Source organism: Ursus maritimus, unplaced genomic scaffold (genome assembly GCF_017311325.1).
Source record: "Ursus maritimus isolate PB19 unplaced genomic scaffold, ASM1731132v1 scaffold_19, whole genome shotgun sequence".
In the NCBI taxonomy this organism is placed as follows: domain Eukaryota; kingdom Metazoa; phylum Chordata; class Mammalia; order Carnivora; family Ursidae; genus Ursus; species Ursus maritimus.
In genome coordinates, this window is record NW_024424341.1 from 41,043,221 (window position 1) to 41,068,335 (window position 25,115).

At 43.5% G+C, this 25,115-nt stretch overlaps 1 protein-coding gene across 2 annotated transcripts; it reads left to right on the forward strand.

Moving 5' to 3' along the window:
• The first annotated feature begins 160 nt into the window (after positions 1-160).
• Positions 161-22,773, forward strand: ZNF667 (zinc finger protein 667). 2 transcript variants are annotated; one of them, XM_008709938.2, is made up of 5 exons: positions 161-407; positions 8,912-9,003; positions 10,737-10,863; positions 12,141-12,233; positions 20,638-22,773. In XM_008709938.2, the coding sequence occupies exons 2-5, from the start codon at positions 8,944-8,946 to the stop codon at positions 22,212-22,214; spliced, it is 1,857 nt and encodes a 618-aa protein (XP_008708160.1). In that variant the 5' UTR covers positions 161-407; positions 8,912-8,943; the 3' UTR covers positions 22,215-22,773. The 2 variants fall into 2 exon arrangements, with proteins under 2 accessions (XP_008708160.1, XP_040489673.1); XM_040633739.1 differs by lacking the exon at positions 161-407 and adding an exon at positions 945-1,036.
• The last annotated feature ends 2,342 nt before the right edge of the window (positions 22,774-25,115 follow it).

The following is a 25,115-nucleotide window of genomic DNA, read 5'->3' on the forward strand; positions in this document are numbered from 1 at the left end:
AGGGGCGGCTCCACACCGCACACCTCTCAGGAATCACTACCACCGGCGCTCCCCGCCTCGGGCGCCGTCGCCGCGCCCCCGCCGCTACGTCACCACGCGCTGCAGGGGCTGCTGGGAAATGTAGGCTGCGGGCCGGGAACGCGCCACGCAAAGGACCCTGGCGTTCTTCGTTCTACGTAGGCGCCAGTGAGAGTCCACTGCTGGCCTGGAGCAGCATCCTTCCGTCCCTCTCCGGGTCATTTCGACGACGGGCCTGACAGATCTCTGCCAGCGCAGGCCGGGGTCCCTCAATCGCACGTTTTGGGCCTGGCCCTCCAGGGCCGCACCGCACGGCGGCCCGAAGGCTCCCAGAAATGGCCGACTGAGCTCGCAGTGCGCACGCGCGAGTGCGTGCGGCAGCATCCGCGGTGAGCCCGAATCCCAGTACTGCTGAGGCCTAGAGTGCAAAGGGGAGGGTGCTAGGTCCGGAAGCCCCCCGGACGGGAATCTGCGGGTATGCACGTAATGAGGGCCGCCAGCCACGGAGGCTGGGTTTGGTTCAATGGATCGCGGAAAGACAGCGCCTGAGTGCATCTGCGTGACTTAGCAGGAGAGGGCCCCCCGACCGCATAGTACGGTCTGTGCGTGCGCGCGGCACTGAGCGCCGCCTGGGATGGGGCGGGGGCGGAGCCTGGCGTGGCGCGCACGGCGGCGCCCCAAGGAGGGCTCTGATTGCGCGAGAGTGTTTTAGTCCGTGTCTTGCGTGGGCGGCGGGGGAGCGAGGCTCAGGCCCTGCTTTCGGAAAGGTCCCGGGAGAGGTGAGTGAGCGCGTGCGCGCCGCGTGGCTTTGTTTAGGGGCGGGGTCGGGCGCTCTTTAGGACGCCCAGGGGGCGGGGCGGTGGCCCGTCTACGTGTTGCTCGTGTGAGGGGGCGGGGCCGGCGGGTGTGCCTGGGGTTACGGAGGAGAGTGCGCAGGCGCGGGGGGCGTGGGGCGCTGCGCTGCGCAGCTGTTGGAGTGGGCGCAGCCGGGACGCGGCCCCTGAGGACTGAGGCGAATGTGAGTGTCTGTGAGATGGTGGGGTTATGCGGCTACGTGGGGTCGTGAGGCGGCGCGGAGTCGTGGGCCGGGGGCGGTGCGAGGTCGTGCAGCGAGGGGTCTTGAGGCGCGGGGTCCCGCGGTGGTGACGTAGTGCGGGGTCGTGGGCTGGGGGCGGTGCGAGGCCGTGAGGCGGCGCGGGGTCTTGGGGGTGTGCGGAGTCGTGGGCCGGGGGCGGTGCGGGGTAGTGAGGTGCGGGGTCGTGGGTCGGGGGCGGTGCAATGAGGCAAAGCGCGGGCTTGAGGCGGTGCGGGGTCGTGGGGCAGCGCGGGGTCGTGGGTCCGGGGGCGGTGCAGGGTCGTGAGGCGTCACAGAGTCGTGGGCCGGGGGCGGTGCGGGTCCCGGGGTGGTGATGTAGGGCGGGGTCTTGAGACGGGGCTCGGGCTGCGGGCCCCGGGCTGCGTGTGCCGTGAAGGCCTGGACTGTTTGGGACGCGTGGTGGCGTCGCGTGCTGTGTGTGAGACGGGCGGCAGGTGTGGGGACGGGCGCGTGTCCCAGGACCGTGTAGTTCCCTGTGCGGCGCGGGGCGTGTGGGAAGAGGGAGCGGATGCTTGTGGGCGCTGGCAGCGGGCGTGCGCAGGCGGCACTGAGGCTTCTGTTGGTGGAGCGCATTCGTGTGTGCGCCTCGGGCCCGTGGGGCCGGTGCTCACCGTGTGGGACGGCTGTGGGACGGCCGTGGGATTGCACTGGGTGATTGTGCGACCCAGCGAGCGTGTCTGCTCCTGCTGCGCTGGCGTCTCTTTTGCCGGCTGGAGGGTTCTGAGCGGCTGCGCGGGCTGCCCGCCCCGCTGAGAGACAGGGAGGGAGGGCGGGCACCCCAGCGCGGGAGAAGTAAGCGGGTGACACCGGGGAGACACCAGCGCAGAGTTGTCGGTGCCGTGGGTCGTAATGCTGGGTCAGGTTCCTGGGAGGTAGGAGCGTGGTGGTGAAGGCTGGGGGAGTTTCCATCTCAGAACTTGAGATGAAGGTCCGACCTCCCCCAGTGGAGCAGCAGTGCTCCCAGGAGCGCAGCCTGCCTTAGTGTGTTATCTGAAGGGAGAGCAAGGCCCACCCTGGCCTCTGGGACCTGTGGATGCGGAGGGCTGCTCCTCTCCTTTCTAACCAGCGTCGCAGAGCAGACTCGAACTCCAGGTTCCATCACTCATTAGTCGCGGGACTTCGAGAGGGGTTTCTGAAATTCACTGCCCCTTCTTTCGCTCCCCAAACGGGGATGATAGTAATACCGATCCTAGGCTTTTGGCGAGTATTAAGTAGAACGGTGCCTGACACAAGTAAGCAACATAGAAGTGAGTGCTTAATTATTAAATAATGACCCCAAGGATCGCACACCTACCTAGAGAGCAAAATCCACAGGAAGAAAAGTAAAGTTGAGCCCAGAGTAAAGGTTTCAGGTCAACATATAAAATTACCGTGAAGTCTAGGCTGGAGCTCAGGTTCGGAATTTTCTAGTCAGGGTCCTGGGAGGGCAGTAGTGGGGTGTAGGAGGGGAGACCAGGAGTACAGGGTCTTCGAGGATGGAGATGTCCCTAGGGAGGCTGTGAGGTGAATAACCTGGTTTGGGAAGGAGCATTCCCGATAACAAAGGGATCTGGAGATGTTTCTGTATCTAGACCATTCTTTGCATTGTGGATACTTCGGGCCAGATAATTTTTTGTTTAGGGTTGTGTATATGGGGGGGGAGGGGCTGCCCTAACTATGGTAGGATGTTTAGCATTATCCATGGTCTCTACACACCAGGTGGCATCCCCTCCTGCCCTAACTGTGAAAGCAAAAATGTTTCCACACATTGCCAGTGCCCCCACTGAAGAAGCACTGACGGAGTGTTGCTTTGTTCCTTTTAAGATCGACATGGTGTCCCATCATGTGTACATAACAATCACTTAGCCATTTACCTATCTATGGGCATTTTGGTTATCTCCTGTCTCTTGATAACTTATATTTGGTAAGCACTGGCACTGCTCTAAGCGTGTTACATGTTTTCATTCATTTAATTTTCCACACAGCCCTGTGGAGTCATTGTTACTTGCCCCATTTGCCAGTTGAGGAAGCCGAGGCCTAGAGAGGACATGAGAGTTCACCCAGAGAAGGATAGCAGAGTTAGAAGTCGAACCCAGACAGCCTCCAGGCTCATGCCCTTCACTGTGGAATCATACTGCCTCTTCCTACAAGCCTTGCCACAATGAATAACCTCTACAGTTTGGGGATATTAGCTACAAGTACGAGAACTCCAGGCAAAGAATACAGCTTTGTTCTCAGAGACTGTGTGGCAGTGGAGTGCTGGGCTGGCTCACACTAGATCACCAGTCTGTTGTGTACACCATTCCCCAGTTCTATGCTCAATGGCATGAGTTTGTAACTTACAGTGGGGCCCTCGTGGGATTGTTTACAGCATGGAAATTGGCAGGTGCTACAGATCACTGAGCATAACCCTACCCTGGAGTCTAATGCAGGGAGAATTCAGGCATCTTCGGACTCTGGGTAGGCCCCTTTGTCTCCACTTTCTGCATGAGGGAAGCCTTGCTCAGCACAGTCACAGAATGAAAGGCCAGCCAACTTGGTTGGTCACTGAGCCACAACTCTTCAGCCTTAATGTGCTGTACTGCAAATCTCCCCAAGTCCTGTGGCCATTCTGATATAACAAAGGTAAATGTCTCGTAACTATGGTGCCATACGGATGTGTCCTAAACGCTGCCAGAGAGGACAGTGGAGGTATTTCCTATATAGACTCCTGTCTCACATCAAGAGGGCAGATTGTGCTGCATGTTGATAGGGGCTCAGACCTAGGTGCCATTAGTTAAAGCTTTGTGACAACAGGCCCATGTTGAGGTTCCTTTTTTCGTCCTCAGAATGGAAAATCCTAACCACAGATGGTCAGTTTGCTCTAAAGATGAAAGGAGATCATGTGATTCACTTAAAATATCTAGTGCAGGGGTGCCTCGGTGGCTTAGTTGGTTAAGCGTCTGCCTTCGGCTCAGGTCATGATCTCAGGGTGCTAGGATCGAGCCCCGCATCGTGCTCCTTGCTCAGTGGGGAGTCTGCTTCTCCCTCTCCTTCTGCTCCCCCCCCCCACTCATTCTCTCTCTCCCCCTCTCTGTCTCAAATAAATAAAATCTTAAAAAAAAAAAGTATCTAGTACAGTCCTCATTCTTGTACTTATTAGCCGAGGAAGTGGTTGATGTCACCCGGGCATGAGCATATTTAACACGCACACCTGAGCACTTCCCCAGAGCAAGTGGACAGCACAGTGACTCAGCCTTTCCTAGACTCACAGCCCGCAGCACTGGCCCCACCCTAACAACAATAATAATGGTAAATACAGTTACCCTTACCTGAGCACTGACCATGATTTTAGTATCCCACACAGTGGACTGCACCCAGGTTGAAGAGGACCCCCCCTTCCCTACCTGATAGGGCCGGGACAGCTCCTTGAAGAAGTGAAGGCACGGGTCCAGAGCACTTGGTGTGTGTACTTAATGTGGGAGGAGACAGACTGTAGCACCAGACAGAATAAACAAGTTACATAGTATTTTGGGAAGGATTCAGTCTTCCCCTGTGTGTGTCCTTTACTCTGCCATTGCTGCAGCAATGTGGTTCTAACACCAGGTGTGTGGGGTTTTTCCCTCATCAGGCAATTTTGCAACACCAGCTGGGTATCCTACAATTTAACTCAGTTCTAACCCTATCTCCCTGGAGATAGTGCCAGATCCCACAGGTTTAGGACTCAGTCCCATGAGACTGCCCCTCCACTTCACAGACCAATCACAACAGTAGGTCCACAGGCTACCTACAACTTCTGTCCAACTTGGCTACAAATCAGAAGTTCCCATGACCCTCTCCTCTGGTTCAACTGATTTGCTAGAGCAACGCATAGAAGTCAGGGAAACACATTTGCCAGTGTATTAGAGGCTATGATAAAGGGTACAGATGAACAGCCAGATGAAGAGCTACATAGGTGAGCTACATAGATGAGGCCTAGGAGGATACCAAGTGCAGGAGCTTCTGTTCCTGTGGAATTGGGGTGTGCTACCCTCCCAGTGTGGATGTGTTTACCAGCCTGGAAACTCTCCAAACCCCGTACTATAGGGATTTTATGGAGGCTTCCTCTTGTAAGCATGATCAGTCATTAATTCTTGTAGCCCCTCTCCTTGAAGATGGTAGGATGAGGCTGAAAATTTCATGCTTCTACTCATGGCTTGGTCTTTCTGGTGACCATGCCCTGTCCAGGAGCCCACCCAGAGTCACCTCATTAGAACAAGAGACATTTTTAGTGTTCTTATCACTTAAGAATTTACAAGGGTTTTAGGGGTTCTTTGCTACCAAGGAGGGGGGCAGAGACCAATATACCCCTTTTTTATTCTCTCAGATGTAGCACATTAGCAACGAGAGCTATGGAGAAAAGAAGTCAAGGTTGGACAAGGAAGACTGAGAGTGATAGGAGGGTGGGAGGCAGGTTGCAGTGTTATTAGAAGAGTTAGGGTGAGACTGGCAGAGAAGTGAGATTGGAGCATGGAGCGAAAGGAGTGAGGAACTGAGGCAGGGCTGTGGTAGTACATTCTGGGACTGGCAAGGAGGGCTGCATGACGAAGGAGAGAGATGTAGGACCTGAGTTCAACTTGTGTTAATCCTCATGACAATTCCAGTAGTTCTGTATTCTCATATAACAGGGGAGGGAAATGGCAGAGAGGTTAAGTAATCTGCCCATGGTAACACAGCTAATGAAAACAGTCATCACACCCAGGTGGTCTGACTCCAGAGTGATGTGTTTACTTATTTTTTAAAGATTTATTTATTTAAGAGAGTGAGTATGAAAGAGCAAGGGGAGGGGCAGAGGAGGAGGGAGAAAATCTCAAACAGACCCCCGGGTGAGTGGAGCCTGAAGTGCCGCTTCATCTCAGGACCCTGAGATCATGACCTGAGGTGAAATCAAGAATCAGATGCTTAAGGGACTGAGCCACCCAGGTGCCCTCAGAGTGATGTGTTTAACACAGCCCTTTTCTCTGACCCAGAGGGTTAGCAGGATATTTGGGTCAACCTCAGCTTGAATCCTGGTTTTGCCACTTTTCCTGCCCTATGACCTTGAGCAAGTGATCCGTACTTCTCTGTGCTTCACTTTCCTCATCTGGAAATAGTGTCAGTGAGAGTACCTGCCCCACCAGGGTAGGAGTGAGAATTAAATGGTAAGCTTCATAAAGTGATACCTAGCATGTTTAAGTACTCGGTATTTATTCATTTTAGTATTAATCTTAGTATTATTACTATTGTTTACTACTGCTTTTCTCTTTGTAAAGAGAGAAGCGTGTTATAAACTAAATGTTCTTTTGGCTGGGTTCCTTTAAACCGTACGGGGTCATCTTATGACTTGCATTTTGAATCAAAACATACCCGTTACCAAACTCGGAACTTAATTATGGCCTTGGTTTCATTTATTCTCCCTAACTCCACCCTTAAGGGAGGAAAAAAAATCTGTAGAGAGAAACATTCATATTTCCATTTTCCAGACTGTATACTGCTGTACCTTTTTCATAGAAAAATCACCAAAAAATTTTTATGACATATTCACTGTTGTTGGCACTGGAGTATATTGATGGCATTCTTTAGAGGTATGTGCTGGAGCATTTAGGCATGAACTTCGATCATGTTTATAACTTTGAAATGATTTCAGAAAAAAAGGAAAATGTTAACATTTGGTGGAAAAGTCATCAGGTGTTTTATATTGTTCTTTTCTCCAGATTTCAAATTTTTCAAAAAGGGGATATATAAAGTATACTCCCATTTCTGCCTTTTCTGGACCCTGGCCTTCTCCAAAAGACAAGCTTAGAGAGCTTGGAGTGCTGCTGGCAGAAGTGTTCTGTGTAAGATGATGTTGGCATTAAATGGTTACACTCCACCCCAATTTCAGCGTGCCAGGAAGCATTCTGGATGTTCATTGATTCAGCCAACAAGTATTTCTTGAGCACTGCCCTGTGCCAGGCACATTCTCAGCTCCTAGGAGGGCAGCGAACGAAAACAGTCAAAGTGCTTGCTCTCATGGGGCCCGAGTCGGGGTGGGGGGGATTGTCCCCCCATAAACACAAACATAAACAAGTTGTTCTAGGGAGGCAGGTTGTGCTATGAAGAAAATGGGGCAATAGAAGGGTATAGACTCTAGTACAGAGCAGTGTTGTCCTGTGGAAATGTAACGCAAGACAGATTTTAAATTTTCCAGCAGCCACGTTGAAAAAAAGAATTGAAAAGAAACAACCATTACAGTTAATTTTAGCACAATTTATTTAACTTAGTATATCCTAAACATCAACTTGTGATCAATATAAACAATTATCAGTGAGATATTTTGCATTTTTTTAATACTAAGTCTTTGAAATCTGTGTTTTACACATGCAGTACACTTCAACTCAGATAGCTTATTATTTGATCTGTATTTATTTATTTTTAAAGATTTTATTTATTTATTGACAGCACAAGCAGGGGGAGAGGCTGAGGGAGAGGGAGATGCAGGACTCAGTCCTAGGACCCCTGAGCCGAAGGCAAACACTTGACTGAGCCACCCAGGTGCCCCTTCATCTATATTTAAATTTCATAAAACTTATCATTGAAAAGTAGATTCACACACCCAGTTGTTTCAGACATTCTTCAAAGTTTAATAGTAACTAAATCGAGGATCAGTTTTTAATTTTTAATTTAATTAATTTTTAATTTTAGATTAATTTTAAGTCATTGATTTAAATATTATTTTATTAAGACTTTAGTAATAAATTAATTGAAACTAAATAACATTAAGCCCTCGGTTGCAGTAGCCTTATTTCCAGAACTCAGTTGTTACCAGTAGCTAATGGCATGCATGTAGAACAGCATGGGTACAGAGTGACTCAGTGATAGAGGGGCCTAATCCATCCCACCGAATCTCCCTGCTGGGTTTACACATACCTGCCTAGTGAATTGCCTCTTCAGCTCTTGCATCCCCTCCACCTCTCACCAGCATACACAGTTTATTCACCACATAACCACCCAACAAGTTTTGTTAAATGTTCAGTCGGATGTGCCACTCCTCAGACTCCTGCTCCCTCAATGATGTCTTATCACACTTAGGATCAGTTCCAAACTGCTCACAACCCCCTTCATGATGTGGCCCCTCCCGAACTCAGCCATCTCACAGACTGCCTCTCCCCACCTCACTCATTCTGCTTCAACACGCCATTGACTTCCCTCGACACACCAAATACGCACCTGCTGCAGGGCCTTTGCACCTTTTGTACCTCTACCCAGAATGCTCTTCCCCAGCATCCAAATGCCTCACACTTGCACTACATTCAAACCTACACTCAGTGTGGCATCCTCTGAGAGGCTTCCCTTAACCATCCCATCACTCCACCCCTGCTCTGGTCTTTTTTTTTTTAATGCAAGGATCTCAGCTAACACTCTGTTCATGAACTTGCCATCCCTGTTGGAATGTAAGGTACAGGGGAGCTGGTACTTCTCTGCTCTAACTCTGCTCTTTCCCCAGCACCTGGGACAGTGCCTGGCACATAGTAGACACTCAACAAATGCTTGTCAAATGGATGGATAGATGTCTTCATGTCTCATTTGCCTCCTGATCTGGAGCCTTCTGTAATCTTGGGAACAGATAGCATTGGCCCTTGCCCCTTCCCGACCTTGAGAAGGGGCAAGAATGCTGCAGAAGATAATCTGACTTCCTGCCATGTGTGTCCGTGTACCTGTGTATATGTGTGCATGCATGTGCATGTGTGACCAGGGTGAGGGACCAGGGGATTCTTATCCTAGAGACTCTGGGACTGCGGAAAAGGCCCTGTCATCCTCATGACTTCTCTTCTCCCACAGCCCCGCCTTCTCTGCACTCTGTCCTTCTCCAAATGCGGACCCTCAAGGGGGAGGAAAGGATGCCTGCTGCACGAGGGAAGTCCAAGTCCAAGGTAAATAGTGATTGTTCTTGTGGGGAGGTCCCATCTTCTAAGACATGGGTCATTTGTTTTCCTTCTTGCCTGACAGAATCCCATCCAAGATCTAGTCTCTGTTTCCTCCTATCACCATGGAGGGTAGGAGCGTGGGAAGAGCTCCAGCAACCCACGTAACCACTCAGCACCCTCCTCTCCTTTTTTCTCACTGTGCACATGGCCATTCACCTATTTGTTTAGCATTTCCAGGGTGCTTGCCTGGGCTGCTCCCTAGACGGAAGAGGAGAGCCACCATGATTCCTCAAGGTAGACGTGAGTGCCCAGGCGGGATCTGCTCAGGCAGAGGAGGATTCAAGGTTGTGCTCTAGAGTTAATCTGTTAACGTCACTTTGTTTTTACTTGTATAGCCCATACAAGGAGGAAATCTCTCTGAGTTTAAGAGACTCCACATAACCTTGTATTCACATTGGGTTTGTTGGAACCAGGCCAGTGAGTCAACCTTCTGTTATAAAACATGCTTTACCACTTCAGATGATGAAATGATTTTCTAAAATAAACATTTTGAATGTGATTCTGTAACAGACACTTTTGCCCTCTAAGTTATGCGTCCGTCTTGCTGCTGTAACAAATTTCCACAAGCTTGGCTGCTCCAAACAGCACATGTTTATGGCTCACGGCTCGTGGGTCAGAGATCAGGTACAGTGCAGCTTGACTGGGTCCTCTGCATTGGGTCTCACAAGGCTGAAAAAGGCTGTTGGCTGGCTGTGTGGTCACATCTGAGGCTCTTCAGAACTCATTGTTTATTAGCATACTCAGTTTCTTCTGCTTTCCACGTGGCCCCCTTCCATCTGCAAGCCAGCAGTAACAGGTCGAGTTAGGCTTCAGATCTCTCTGACTTCCCTTTACACTCTCCTCTTCCAGCTGGAGAAAATTTCCCTACTGTTATGGGCTCCTGTGATTACATCATCCACCTAGATAATCCAGAATAATCTCCCTATTTAAGGTCATGTGATCAGTAATCTTGGTTACATCTACAAAGAACCTTTAGCCCTGTGTAGTTCAGTCATGTGCTCTTTAGAGAGTATGTGGTTAGGGGCATGAATCAGAAGCCAGACTGCCCAGATTGAACTCCAGCACCTCCATTCACTAGTTGTGAACCTTTCATAAGTCACCCTCCTGCCTCTGGGCCTCCCATTTTCTGATCTGTAACATCGCTGTGATTCTCTCAGCAGTGCCCCAGTCACTGGCTAACATGAGTAGGGTGCTTAGAAAAATGCTTTGTCAGTGCCCAATAAATCCAAGTTGATACTGCTTTTTACGGGACATAGTTGTTTTTTTTTTTTTTTTTAAGATTTTATTTATTTTTTTGACAGAGATAGAGACAGCCAGCGAGAGAGGGAACACAAGCAGGGGGAGTAGGAGAGGAAGAAGCAGGCTCACAGTGGAGGAGCCTAATGTGGGGCTCGATCCCATAACGCCGGGATCACGCCCTGAGCCGAAGGCAGATGCTTAACCGCTGTGCCACCCAGGCGCTTATGGGACATAGTTTTTAATAATAGCTATGCCATATTGTATTGTGTTGTATTTATTTTATTTAATACATCTGCTCCTCTTGGCCTCAGAACCTCAAATGTTTCCTGAATAGATTCCTGGCACCATGGATCTCCCATATTTGGGACAAGTTCGTCATTGTCTCCAGCCATATGGAAGCATAAGCCTGTGGTGAAAGGACATGGGATTTTCTGTTTCAGGTGCCAGTGACGTTTGGGGATTTGGCCATCTACTTCTCCCAGGAGGAGTGGGAATGGCTGAGCCCCATTCAGAAGGATCTGTATGAAGATGTCATGTTGGAGAACTACCAGAACCTGGTCTCTCTCGGTAAGGCTCTCTCCACCCCATAATCCACAACCCACCCACTGTGGGACATAAATTAATCTAGTTAGGAAAACAGAAGCCGCTGCAGTTTTGTTTTGTTTTTTAACAGCTTTAGTGATGTATAATTCACATACTTTGCATACAAAGTATATAATTTAATGGTTTTTAATGTATGCACAGAGTTGTAGATCCATCACCAGTCAGTTTTAGAACATTTTCATTACCCCAGAAGAAACCCCATATCCATTAACAATCAGTCTTCATTTCCCTTTGCTCACTAATCCCTCCAGATTAGGCAAACACTAATCTGGTTTCTGTCTCTGTGAATTTGCCCATTCTTGGCCTTTCATAGAAATGGAACCATACCTATGTGGTCCTTTGTGTCTGGCTTCCTTCACTTAACATAATGTTTTTGAGGTTCGTCTACATTGTGGCATGTATCAGTACCCCCTTCCTTTTCATGGCCAATAGTATTCCACATTTTGTTTATCCATTCGTCGGTTGGTGGGTATTTGGGCAGTTTTTCACTCTGGCTATTTTGAATGTGTTGCTGTGAACATTAATGTACGAGTTTTTGTGTGGACGTGTGTTTTCATTTCTTCTGGGTATATCCCTAGGAGTGGAATTGCTATCATATAGTAACTGTATATGTAACCTTTTAAGGACACCTGATTGGTTTGAGGAATCTACTTAACAGGTATGGTTAGAAGGTAAATAGTGGACAGAGGTAATGCAGAGATGGTAACTGCAGGATACAGCTACCATCCTTGGGCTAGGGATGCAAAGGGAAGAGTTTGGGGTTTTTAGGACTTAGAGGAAGGGAAGAGAGGTGTGTTCATTCATCCGTTTACACTCATGAAGGGTCAGGATGAGGCTAGTTCTGAGAATGTAGGGAAGAAAAGAAGCAGAGTCAAACCCAGCAAAGCCCCTGTTGGTGGATGCTGACAGGGAGCTTCTGGTGAAGAAGTGTAGTTTGCAGAGGCCCAGCCCCTGCACACAACAGATCAGAGATGATTGGGATTGAGAGCTGAAAGGCAGTAGTTTAATATCCAGCCCCAGGAGTTTCTGGTCTGATTTTTCAAGAGAATAATTGGCTTTGTAGAGCTAGAAATGAGCAATTCTGCTTGCTGTAGCTGAACTTTCATCCTCCCCTCCACCTGCCCTTCATATCTTTTGTGTTCCCTTTGTGCTCAAACCCCCATTCCTGTTGACAGGCGTCTTGGCTCTGACATCTCTGGCACCCATGTCATGCTCAGTTCTGATGTTTTTCCCGAATGCAGGACTTTCCTTTCGGAGGCCAAATGTGATCACCTTGTTGGAGAAAGGGAAAGCACCTTGGATGGTGGAGCCAGCGAGGAAACGCCGGGGCGTGGGTGAGTGACAGAGAACCAAGGCTTATATGTTGCCATTGTTTGTAAGGGCAACCTCTTGAAGATGTTTGCAAACTGCCAGTTTCCATACCTTAAAGGCCCCAGGCCTGGGAAGAAAATTCTAGTCTCTTGTGTGTGAGCCCCCAGAAGGAGAATAACCACCATTTAATAAACGCTTCCTAGGTACGAGACATGCTTCTAAGTATAGATTCCTCCAGGTCCTATAAGGTAGGTATGATGATTATTCCTGTTTTATGTATGAGGAAACCACAGATCAGAGAGGTTCAGTGACTTTCCTAAGGTAACCCAGCTAGGAAGTGGCAGAGAGCTGGGTTTGAACCCCAAATTCAGGTCTCAGAAGGTCAGCTCGTAATGCCCTCATCCCCACCTGGAATGCCATCACATTCCCTGCCTCGGCATATTCTGCCTTCTCTCATGATAGCATTGCGGATGATAATGTTCAAACTTGCATCGTTTTCTTCAGTCTTTAAAAAAAAGAAAGTATTTTCCACAGCTGTTCATTTTGACGACTACTTAAGAACTTATTTCCTTTTCTGATAGATTTCTCTTTGGTTAGGTTATTTTTACTTAATTACATGTGAGTGGTTTTTTGTTGTTTTGTTTGTTTGTTAAGTAGGGTCCACACCTAGCGTGGAACCCCACATGGAGCTTGAACTTATAACCTTGAAATCAAGAGTCGGACTCTTAACCGACAGGCACCCCTGGGTTTTTTTTTAGTTGTGAAAAGTTCATAACATTTAATTTGTCATCTTCACCATTTAAAAATGTACAGTTAAGTATATTCACATTGTTGTGCGACAGATATCCAGAACGTTTCCATCTTCTAATAACTTTGAAACTGTATTCACTGAACACTAATTCTGCCTCCACCCTTCCACCTAGCCCTTGGTAAGCACCTTTCTTTGTATTTGTCTGATTTTGATTACCATGGATACTTTGAATGGAATTATACAGTATTTGTCCTTTTGTAAGTGGCCTTTTCTTTGAGCATAATGTCCTTGAGGTTCATCCATTTTGTAGCATGTGACAGGATTTTCTTTCTTTTTTTTTTAAGCTGCATAATATTTCATTGTATGTATCATATTTTCTTTATCCATTTATCAATGGATATTTGGGTGGTTCTGCTTCGTGACTACTGTGAGTAATGCTGCAGTGAACATGGGAGTACAGCTATGCATTTAAGATCCTGATTTCAGGTATTTTGGATACGTACCCAGAGGTGGGATTACTGGATCATATGATAGCTCTGTTTTTTATTATCTGGGGAACCTCCATACTGTTTTCCATAGTGGCTGCACCATTTGTCATTTCCACCAGTAGTATGCAAGTGTTTCAACTGCTTGTCAACACTTGTGATTTTTGATTTTTTGATAGTGGCCATCCTTATGGGTGTGAGGTGATATTGTGGGTTTTATTTGCATTTCCCTAATGATTACTGAGGTTGAGCATCTTTTCATGTGTTTATTGGCCATCTGTCTATCTTCCTTGGAGAAGTGTCTATTCAAATCCTATGCCCGTTTTTAAAAACAGTGTTGTAAAAAGAAAAGGATTGTCATTTGTTGATGAGTTATATTTCTTTATATATTCTGTGTATCAGTCCCTTATCTGATCGATGATTTGTAATTATTTTCCCTTATTCCATGGGTTGCCTTTTCACACTGTTGATTGTTTCTTTTGACACGCAGGCGTAGTCCCATCTGTCTATTTTTTCGTTTTGTTTTGTTGCCTATGCTTTTTGGTGTCATATCTGAGAAATCAGCGCCAAGTCTAATATCCTGAAGCTTCCCCCCATTGTTTTCTTCTAAGAGTTCAATAATTTTAGGTCTTACGTTTAGGTCTTTAATCTGTTTTGAGTTAATTTTTGTATAAGGTGTAAGGTAAGGGCCCAAGATCATCATTCTTTTGCATGTAGATATCCAGTTTTCCCATCACTGATTGTGGAAGAGATGGTCCTTTCCTCATTGAGTAATCTTGGCTCCCTTGTTGACAATCATCCAACTAGATATGCAAGAGTTTATCTCTTGGCTTTCTATTCTGTTCTATTGGTCTTCGTCTTTTTTCCACTACTATGCTGTCTTAATTACTGTTGCTTTGTAGTATGTTTTGAAATCAGGAAAATGTGAGGCCTTTAACTTTCTTTTTTTTTTCAAGATTGGCTATTTGGGGTCTGTTGAGATTCCATATAAATTTTAGGATTTTTTGTTCCTATTTCTGTAAAAACTGTCATTGGAATTTTGATAGGGACTGCAATGAATCTGTAGGTCGCTTTGAGTAGTATGGACATTTTACACTATCAGATCTTCCAATCCACATGCACAGGATATCTTTCCACTTATCTGTATCTTCTTTGATGACTTTTAGCAGTATTTTGTAGTTTTGTGTGTGTAAGTTTCTTGTCTTTTTGGTTAAATTTATTCCTAAATATTTTATCCTTTCTGATGCTATAGTAAATGGGATTGTTTTCTTGTTTTCCTTTCTGAGTGGTTATTGTTAGTGTATAGGAACGCAACTGATTTTTTTTTTTAAGATTTATTTATTTATTTGAAAACGAACATGTGTGTGCAAGCAGGGAGGGGACCAGTGGAGGAGGGAGAGGGAGAGGGAGAGAATCTCAAGCAGACTGTGTGCTGAGCGCAGAGCCCAGCTTGGGACTTGATCTCACAACCCTGAGATCATGACATGAGCCAAACCAATAGTTAGACGCTTAACCACTGGAGCCATCCAGGCGCCCGAGGAATACAGCTGATTTGTGAGTGTTGATTTTGTATCCTGCCATTTTGTTGGATTGGATTTGTTTATTGGTGCAAACATTTTTTGTGTCCGTGTGGAATCTTAAGGGTTTTCTAGATATAAGATCATGTCATCTGTCACTTCTTTTCCTTTTTTAGTGCTTTTTATTTTTTAAAAAAGTACTTTGGCTAAAATTTCCAGTACTGTGTTGAATAGCAGTGGAGAGAGTGAGCATCCTTGACCTGTTCCTGATCTTAGGATCATTACATGTTTACTGTGATATTTGCTGTGGGCTTTTCAATTATGGCTTTTATTATATTGACGTAGTTTTTTTTTTTATTCCTAGGCTGTTGAGTGTTTTTATCATGAAAAGATAATGAATTTTTTTTTTAAGATTTTATTTACTTGCGAGAGAGTGTGTGTACGTGTGCACGAGTTGGGGGAGGGGCAGAGGGAGAAGAGGAGAGAGAATTTCAAGCAGACTCCCCTCTGAGCGCAGAGCCCAACGAGAGGCTCAATCCCAGGACCCTGAGATCATGACCTGAGCCGAAATCAAGAGTCAGAGACTTAACCGACTGAGCCACCCAAGGTGCCCAGGAAGGGTACTGAATTTTGTCAGATGCTTTTTCTGCGTCAGTTGAGATCATCATGTGGTTTTTGTTCTTTATTTTGTTAATGTGATGTATAGCAGTGATTGATTTTCCCATATTGAACTTTCCTTGCTTTCCAGGTGTAAATCCCACTTGCTCATGTGTGTGATCCTTTTAATGTGCTGTTACATTCAGTTTGCTAGTATTTTGTGTAGGATTTTCACATACTCATCAACTGATGAATACTCATCAGAGATATTGGTCTGTAGTTTTCTTGTGTTGTCTGTCTGATTTTGGTATTAATAGTAGCTTCATATAATGAGTTGGCAACTATTCCCTCTGTTTCTACCCTCTGGAAAAGGTGGGGGGAATTGGTACAAGATTTCTTCCTTAAATTTTTGGTAGAATTCACTAGCAGATGCATCTGGGCCTGGTGCTTTCTGTTTTGGAAGGTTAGATAGACCTTATTCACATTGTCTGTTTCTTCTTGTGTGACTTTTGGAAGACTGTTCTTTCAACAAAGTGGTCTCTTTCATCGAGGTTATCAAATTTGTGGGCATAGAAGTTGTTCGTAGTTTTCCTCTATTCTTTTAATTTCCGTGAAATGTATTTTTCTGGCCTGTCTTTCATTTCTGATATTAGTAATTTGTGTCTTTTCTCTTTTTCTTAGCCTAGCTAGAAGCTTATCAATTTTAGTGATTTTCAAAGAACCAGCTTTTGGTTTTGTGGTATTTCTATTTCTTGTTTTCAATTTCAGTGATTTCTGGTTTGGTTTTGTTTTAAGATTTTTTTTATTTACTTATTTGAGAGAGAGAGAGTGAGCATGAGCAGGGGGAAGGAGCAGAGGGAGAAGGGGAAGCAGATTCCCCTCCGAGCAGGAAGCCCAATGTGGGGCTCCATCCCAGGACCCTGAGAGCATGACCCGAGCCAAACGCAGACTCTTAACCAACTGAGCCACCCAGGCACCCCATTTTCAGTGATTTCTGTTGTAATTATTATTTTCTTCTGTTTATTTTGAATTTAATTTGCTCTTTTTTTTCTGGTTTCCTAAGAGGGAAACTTAGGTTACTGATTTTAGATCTTTGTTCTTTTCTAATGTATGCATACAGTGTACAAATTTCCCTATAAGCCCTGGTTTCATTACATCCCACAAATTCTGATAAGTTGTGTTTTATTTATTTTTTTGTTAAAGATTTTATTTATTTATTTGACAGAGAGAGAGCCAGAGAGCGCAAGCAGGGGGAATGGCAGAGGGAGAGTTAGAAGCAGACTCCCCGCTGAGCAGGGGACCCTGACCTGGGGTTCAGTCCCAGGACCCCTGGGATCATGACCTGAGCTGAAGGCAGACGGTCAATTAACTGAGCCACTCAGGTGCCCCAAAGTTGTGTTTTATTTTCATTTTTTTTTTTAAGATTTTATTTATTTATGTGACAGAGAGACAGCCAGCGAGAGAGGGAACACAAGCAGGGGGAGTGGGAGAGGAAGAAGCAGGCTCATAGCGGAGGAGCCCGATGTGGGACTCCATCCCGGAACGCCGGGATCACGCCCTGAGCCGAAGGCAGACGCTTAACGACTGCGCTACCCAGGCGCCCTGTGTTTTATTTTCATTTAGTTCAAAATATTTAAAAATTTATTTTGTGATTTCATGTGTTATTTAGAAATTTATTATTTAATCTCCAAGTAGTTAGGGATTTTCCAGTGATTATTCTGTTACCGATTTCTAGTTTAATTTCACTGTGGTCTGAGAGCATTGCATCATTTCTGTTATTTGTTAAGGTGTGTTTTAAGGCCCAGGGTGTGGTCCATCTTGGTGAATGTTCTGTGTGAACTTGAGAATAATGTGACTTCTGCTATTGTTGCATGAAGTAGTCTATGGATGTCAGTTATATCCAGTTCAGTGAAGGTATGGTTGAGTTCCACTAATTGATTTTTCTGCTTCCTGGATCTGTTCATTTATGAGAGAGGGATGTTAAAGTGTCCTAACTGTGATAGTGGGTTCATATATTTCTCCTCATGGTTTTATCAGTTTTTGTGTCTTATAATTTGGTGCTTTGTTGTTTGGCATATACCCATTAAGAATTGTTATGTCTTCTGAAGAATTGATTTGTCATTATATAATGCCCCCCCTTTATAACTTTCTGTGGTTTTAAGTCTGCTCCGTCCAAAATTAACAGAGCTACTCCTACTTTCTTTTGATTTGTGTTAGCATGGTATATTTTTCTCCATTCATTTACTTTTACTCTGTGTTTTTATATCTAAAGTGAGTTTCTTACAAGCAGCACACAGTTGGACCATGTTTTTTAATTCACTCTGAATTAAGTCAAATTGAATTCAATCTCTTTTACTTGGTTTAGACTGTTGACATTCAAAGTGATTATTGATACAGTTGGATTGCTATCTGCTATATATATAATAAATATTTTTATTTATTGTCTTTATTCTTTGTTCCTGATTTTGTCTTCCATTCTTTTTCTGCCTATTGTGGTTTTATTTTTTAATTTAATTTAATTTTTAAAAAATTTTATTTATTTATTTGAGAGAGAGAGTGCGTGCAAGTAGGGGGAGAGGGATAAGCAGACTCCCCACTGAGCAGGGAGCCTGACGAGGGGCTTGATCCCAGGACCTGGGATTGTGACGTGAGCCAAAGGCAGATGCTTAGCTGACTGAGCCACCCAGGCGCCCCTGCCTATCGTGGTTTTAAATGAGCATTTCTATGATTCCATTTTCTGTCCTTCCTTAGCATATCAGATATAGATATATCTGATAGCATATATATATAAGTCTATATTTAAGTGGTTGACCTAGAATTTATACGTTTACAGCTAATCCAGGTCTACTTTCAGATATACCACTTTATGGGTAGTAGTGTGAGTACCTTATAATAAAATAATGCTAATTCCTTCCTCCTATCACCTGTATCATTGCTGTCATTCACTTCATTTATATGTAAATGTATGTAAGCAAGTGTGTATATATTTACGTGTATAGGTAGGATAAATACAAAAGTACACATAATTGAATACATTGTTGCTGTTATTTTGAATGAACTGTTACTGTTAGGTCAATTAAGGGTAAGAAAAATAAAGGGGTTTTTTGTCTTCACTTATTCTTTCTTCATTGCTTTTCCCTTCTCTGTGTAGATCCAAGTTTCTGACTTGCATTATTTTTCTTCTCACAGACCTTTTTTAACACTCTTGCAAGGCAGGACTACTTGCCACACATTCCCTCAATATTTTTTTGTCTGGGAAAGTCTTCTTTTCTCTCACTTTTGAAGGCTGTTTTTACAGGGTACAGAATTCTAGGTTGGTGGTTTCCTTCTGTCACTATTTTAAATATTTCACTCCACTCCTCTTGCTTGCATGGTCTCTTTTATTTTGGATGCAGTTCATTGTTCCTCTGTAGGTGAGGTCTTTATTCGCCCTCTGCCTTCTTTCAGGATTTTTCATTATCTTTAATTTCCTGCAATTTGAAAAAGACATGCCTGGGTATAGGTTTTTTAGCATTTTTCCTGTTTGGTATTCTCTGAGCATCTTGAATCATGGTTTGTTGTCTGACAGTAATTTGGGGGGAAATTCTCATTCATTATTGCTTCAAATATTTCTTCTGTTCATTTCTCTTTTTTTAATCCTGGGATTCTCATAACACATTTGTTACTTCTTTTTTAGTTGTCCCACAGTCTTCAGATGGTCTGGGTTGTTGTTGTTGTCGTTTTTTGTTTTTTTGTTTTTTTTTTTCCAGTTTTTATTTACTTTGCTTTATGGTTTTTAAGGATTCTTTTGATAAATTAGCTCACAGAATCTTTCTTCAGCTATGTTGAATCTACTAATAAGCCCATCAAAGGCATTCTTTATTTCTGTTAGAGTGTTTTTGGCCTCTAACATTTTGTTTTCTTAGGATTTCCATCTCTTTGCTTACATTGTCCATCTGTTCTAATATGCTATATATTTTATCCATTAGAGCCCTTAACATGTTAATCAGTTTTAAATTTCTGGTCTGATGATTCCAGCATCCCTGCCATATCTGAGTCTGGTTTTGATGCTTGCTCTGTCTCTTCAAATTGTGTGTTTTGCCTTTTGATATACCTTGTAATTTTTTCTTAATGGCCAGAGGTGATGTACCAGGTAGAGAGAACTGTTGTAAATAGCCCTTTAGTGATGTGGTGGGTGAGGTATGTTGGGATGGGAAGCATTCTGTGGTCCTAGGATTAGGGCTCAGTCTTTTAGGGTGCCTTTACCTCTAGAGTGTGAACATCATAAGTTTCTCAGCCCATCCACATCCCGCCTGCCTGCTAGGAGGGACAGGATGGCTAGAAGCAGCTGGGTTGGAGGCAGTGGTTTGTACTTTTTCCTCTCTTATAGATCCAAGAAGAGTGAGTTTTACAGTCTATTTAGCTTTTTACTTGTTAGGATGAAGCTGTGCTTTCCAAGCTTCTTACATGAGGAACCAGAAATCCAGTTTTTTTTGTTTTTTAATATTTGATTTTAAGAACACATTTAAAAATTTACAACTTCACAAAAAAAATTTACTTCACTGAGACATAATTTACATATTGTAAAATTTACCCATTTTAAGTGTATAAGTCAGTGTTTTTTGATAAATTTAACAAGTTGTATAACCATCACCATAATCTAGTTTGAGAATATTTTTGTCACCCTAATAAAACTCTTCATGTCCTTTTACAGTTTATCCCTATTCCCACCTCCAGCCCAGGCAACTAATTTACCTTCTGTCTGTAATTTATCTTCTGACATCTAATATAATAAAAGAACATTCATGCAATGAATAATCTATGGAGTTTAATTTGGTGTATGGTATGAATTTATCCTACAAATAAAACTTTCACTTTATTCATTTCAAATTGCAAGATTTCGTGAATTCTGATTATTAAATATTTCTATAATTTGTTAAAAGTATAATAAAACACCAAAAAGTTATTGTCTTAGTTGTCATCATTGTTACTATGTTTGATGAGTATTAGTATTATTATTATCATTGATAATGACTGTACAGAAGCTTCATTTTTCCAGCGTAGGAAAACAAATACTGAATTTCTTGATGTCTTTCAGACTCAGGGTCTAAATGTGAGACCAAGAAGTTACTTCCAGATCTGTGTAACAAATCTGGGCAAAGCGTCTATCAGAAACCAGTTTCTGCATCACAGAAAGTTTCCACAGGAAAGAAAGGCTGCAAGAAGAATTCAGTTCTAATAAAACCCAGGAAGGTGCATTCAGGGAAGAAATCTTTAAAATGCAATGACTGTGGGAAAACCTTTGGTCAAAGCTTATCTCTTAAACTTCATCAGAAATCTCATACTGGAGAGAAGCCTTATGAATGCAGTAATTGTAGAAAAGCTTTCAGACAGATCTCATCCCTCATTCTTCATCAGAAAATTCACAATGGAAGGAAAAGCTATGAATGTGATAAATGTGGAGAAAGCTTCATTCAAAGAACATCTCTTATTCTACATGGGAAAGTTCATAATGGAAAGGAAACCTTTGACTGTGGGAAGGCCTTGAGTCAGTGCCCACCTCTCATGGGCCAGAAAATTAATTTTGTTGATAACATCCACCAGTGTGGAAAGTGTGGGAAAGACTTCATTCGAATGTCATCTCTATTACTTCATAAGAAAATTCACAGTGGAAAGAAAATACATAAATGTAATAAATGTGGGCGAGGCTTCAATAAGAAATCAGCCCTTGTTATACATAAAAGAAATCATACTGGAGAGAAAACCCATGAAAGTGAGAAGGCCTTAAGTCAGAGTCCACAGCAGAAAAGTCACCATTTAGAGAATCCTTATAAATGCAGAGAATGTGGAAAATCCTTTAATAGGATTTCATCCATTATGCTTCATCAGAGAATTCACATGTCAAAGAAACCGTACAAATGTGATAAATGTGAGAAGGTCTTCAGGCGGCTTTCAACCCTTATTCTACATCTAAGAATTCATAATGGAGAGAAACTGTACAGATGCAGTAAGTGTGAGAAGGTCTGTAATCGGCATTCATCCCTTATTCAACATCAGAAAGTTCATACAAGGAAAAAGAAACTGTTTGAATGTAAGGAATGTGGAAAGATGTTTTCTGGAACTGCCAACCTTAAAATACATCAGAACATTCATTCTGAAGACAAACCTTTCAAATGCAATAAATGTAGTAAGGTTTTTGGCCGTCAGTCATTTCTTATTGAACATCAGAGAATTCATACTGGAGAAAAACCCTATCAGTGTGAGGAATGTGGAAAAGCCTTCAGTCACCGAATATCTCTTACTCGGCATAAGAGAATTCATACTGAAGATAGACCCTATGAATGTGATCAGTGTGGGAAGGCCTTCAGTCAGAGTGCCCACCTTGCCCAACATGAAAGAATTCACACTGGAGAAAAACCATATACATGCAAAACATGTGGGAAGGCCTTTAGTCAACGCACGTCGCTTATTCTACATGAAAGGAGTCATACTGGAGAGAAACCCTATGAATGTAATGAATGTGGGAAGGCATTTAGCAGTGGCTCAGATCTTATTCGGCATCAAAGAAGTCATTCTTCAGAGAAACCATATGAATGTAGTAAATGTGGGAAGGCATATAGTCGGAGTTCATCCCTGATTCGACATCAGAATACACATTCTGAAGAAAAAGCCTAAGCTTGTTCTAAATATGTGAAAGCACAGAGTGAGGCTATCAAAGTAGCAGAGACCAAGGCATAGGAAAATTCATTTGTCTATAACATAAATTTTGTAAAAATGGGACCATTTGATGATGTGTCCCACTTTGAAAGCCAAAGAGCAAAAGTCACTGGTGACTTTGATCAGATGATTTGTAACCAACTGACGGGGTGACCTTATCATAGGTCTTAATTTCACAGTAGCAAGCTCAGTTGATTGGATCAGTCATTTTTCATGAAGACCACTCTCCATTTGGTAAGAACTACTGATATTTTATTTCCAGTGTAATTTAAAGCTGTTTTGTTAGTCACATACAACAAAGTAGAATTGCAGTGTCCATATTTGTGGGTGGGGCTTTGAGCCTGATTTAAGGTCACAGGAAGAATGAGTTTGAGTTTGTCCCTTAGGACTGGAACTGTCACATATGAGATTTCCTGGGCAAACCGGCATGCTACTTCCAGCTTGCAGAAAATTGTGGGTGTGAAAAAAGAAGAATGAGTCTTCACGTGGATAAAGATAGCTCTCATAAGTGTGTGAATCAATTGATTCATTACCATATTGTTTTCATATGAAGATATATGATATTCATGGGATGAAAAATCTAACAAGCCTGAGACAGGCTAATGGGAAAAAAGAAACCAGAGAAATGAGAACTTAAAAGCAGGGAGAAATTATTTGTTATTGTTATATTGAAAATAAATGTGTCTATATTTATATAAATAAACATTGGTATTTTCATGTAAGAACCCTGGTGTGCAATAAGTGATTGGTGGAAAGTGAGATGCCGTTCTTGAATATGTCCTCTCGAAATTCACATGTCGAACCCCTAACCTCTAATGTGATGGTATTTTGAAATGGGACCTTTCGGAGATATTTAGGGATAGATGAGGTTATGAGGGTGCATCATGATAGGATAGTGTCTTAAAAAGAAAGGATGCCAGAGTTCTACTTTGTGAAGATACTGCAAGAAGATGGTTGTCTACAAGCCAGGAAGCTAGCCCTCACTACCATCCAACCATGTCATACCTTGGTCTTGGACTTTTAGCCTCCAAAACTGAAAAATCAGTTTCTTTTGTTTAAGTCACCTAGTCTGTGGTATTTTGTTGTGGTAGCGCAAGGTGGCTAATACATGGGGAAACACCCTGGATTTATGTACCAGGCTATCTTCTTGTCAGCTGATCATATATAATCGCTTTCAGTCTGTTTCCAGCTTGTGCAAAGCATGTGAGAAATAAAACTAGAGTTCTTTCTTGTTACTAGGCTATGTACAGTTGCACTCTTCTGCAAATGCCATTTTTAAATACACCCATATCCTGTTAAGATAACTGTGAAATGTATGACCACATGGCTTTAGGTCACTCTAACTGACCACAACTGAGAAAATAACATCCAGATTTGCGAAGGGTAGGCATGCACACAGGATAATAGAACAGTTAATTTTCATTTACATTTGTCATAGTAGTTCTGTAAAATCATCATAAAATACCTCTGACAGTTGGAGCAAATAGGTGAGCAAATAACGCAGGAAAGGCTCACAGAGGGGCATGTCTGTTTTCCCTCCCCTTCCATGCCCCTCCCTTAGTTTAATTCCTCGCCAGTCTGCCATAGATATTGTTTCCAAATCGTTGGTCACAAACCTAATATATATAATATAAACTAATAAGACACTTCTTCCTTACAGATACTTAGAGTTTACAAGGGAATACAGGATTTTAAAATGTGGAAACATATAAGGTACACAGCTAATACAGAGAAGAGGATGGTGGACTCCAAGGTGAATGGAGGACATGGGGACAGGGATCACTTGGAGATAGTTACGGTATTAAAGGAAGACCAGGACATTAAGTTGGCTAGGCACACAAAAGTTGGAAGGCTGCAGAAGGCAAAGAAAGTACAGATGCACAAAATAGTGGCAGAGGGTTGTGGAGTATTGCAAATTTCAGAATTTAGTACAGTGACTGGCACATAGGATGTGGTCAGCACTTACTAAATATTGAGTGAATGAATGAATTAATGAAAATGTTTTAGTATAACTGGATTTGCTCTGAGGCATAATCGACGGGGAGCACTTAAACCTGAAGGTGACCCAGACACTGAGATAAACCCTTAGGAAAACAGTCTCCCATTCTGAGGAATCACTAGTCATGTTTGAGGACTGTGGTGAACTCTAGGTAAACACAGTACAAACAAACTTAAACCTAGTCCAGTTCCTGTCTATTTTAATGACACCCCCCCCCGACACACACATGCAAGGCTTAAGGAATGACACGACCATTTCCAGGAAATCTATTTACCTCTGGTTTTACTGTCCTGCACAAGATACCTAGCTTGGGGCAGGGGGTGTGGCAAAACTACAAGACATACAAAACAAGAAAAATCTACACTCCCCACCCCCACCAACTGACAGAACAATGCAGAGCTACTCAGAAGTGACATAGCTGTTGGACTGACAGAATTTAAAATATGTTAAAGGTTCTAATAAAAAATTTGCACAACGGGCAAATTACATGGGTCATTTGAGCAGAGATACAAATCATGGAAATATTAGAAATGAACACAAATAGTGCCTTTGAAGGACTCATCAAGATACTTGACACAGCCAAAGAAAGAATAAGTGAACTTGAAGGTAGGTCAATAAAAATCACCCCCCCACACACACACAAATGGGGGGAGGGCAAGGGGTGCAGGGAAGTGACAAAAAACACCCAAGGCTGTGGGGAAAGATCTGGTCCAACACATGCATAACAGGAATCCCAGAAGGAAAAGAGAAAATGGAGCAGAAGAAGTATTTGAAGATATAATAATGACTGATGACACCAGAACATAGATATATAAAGCTCAGAGAATACCAAGAAGGATTTTTGTTTGTTTGTTTTTGTT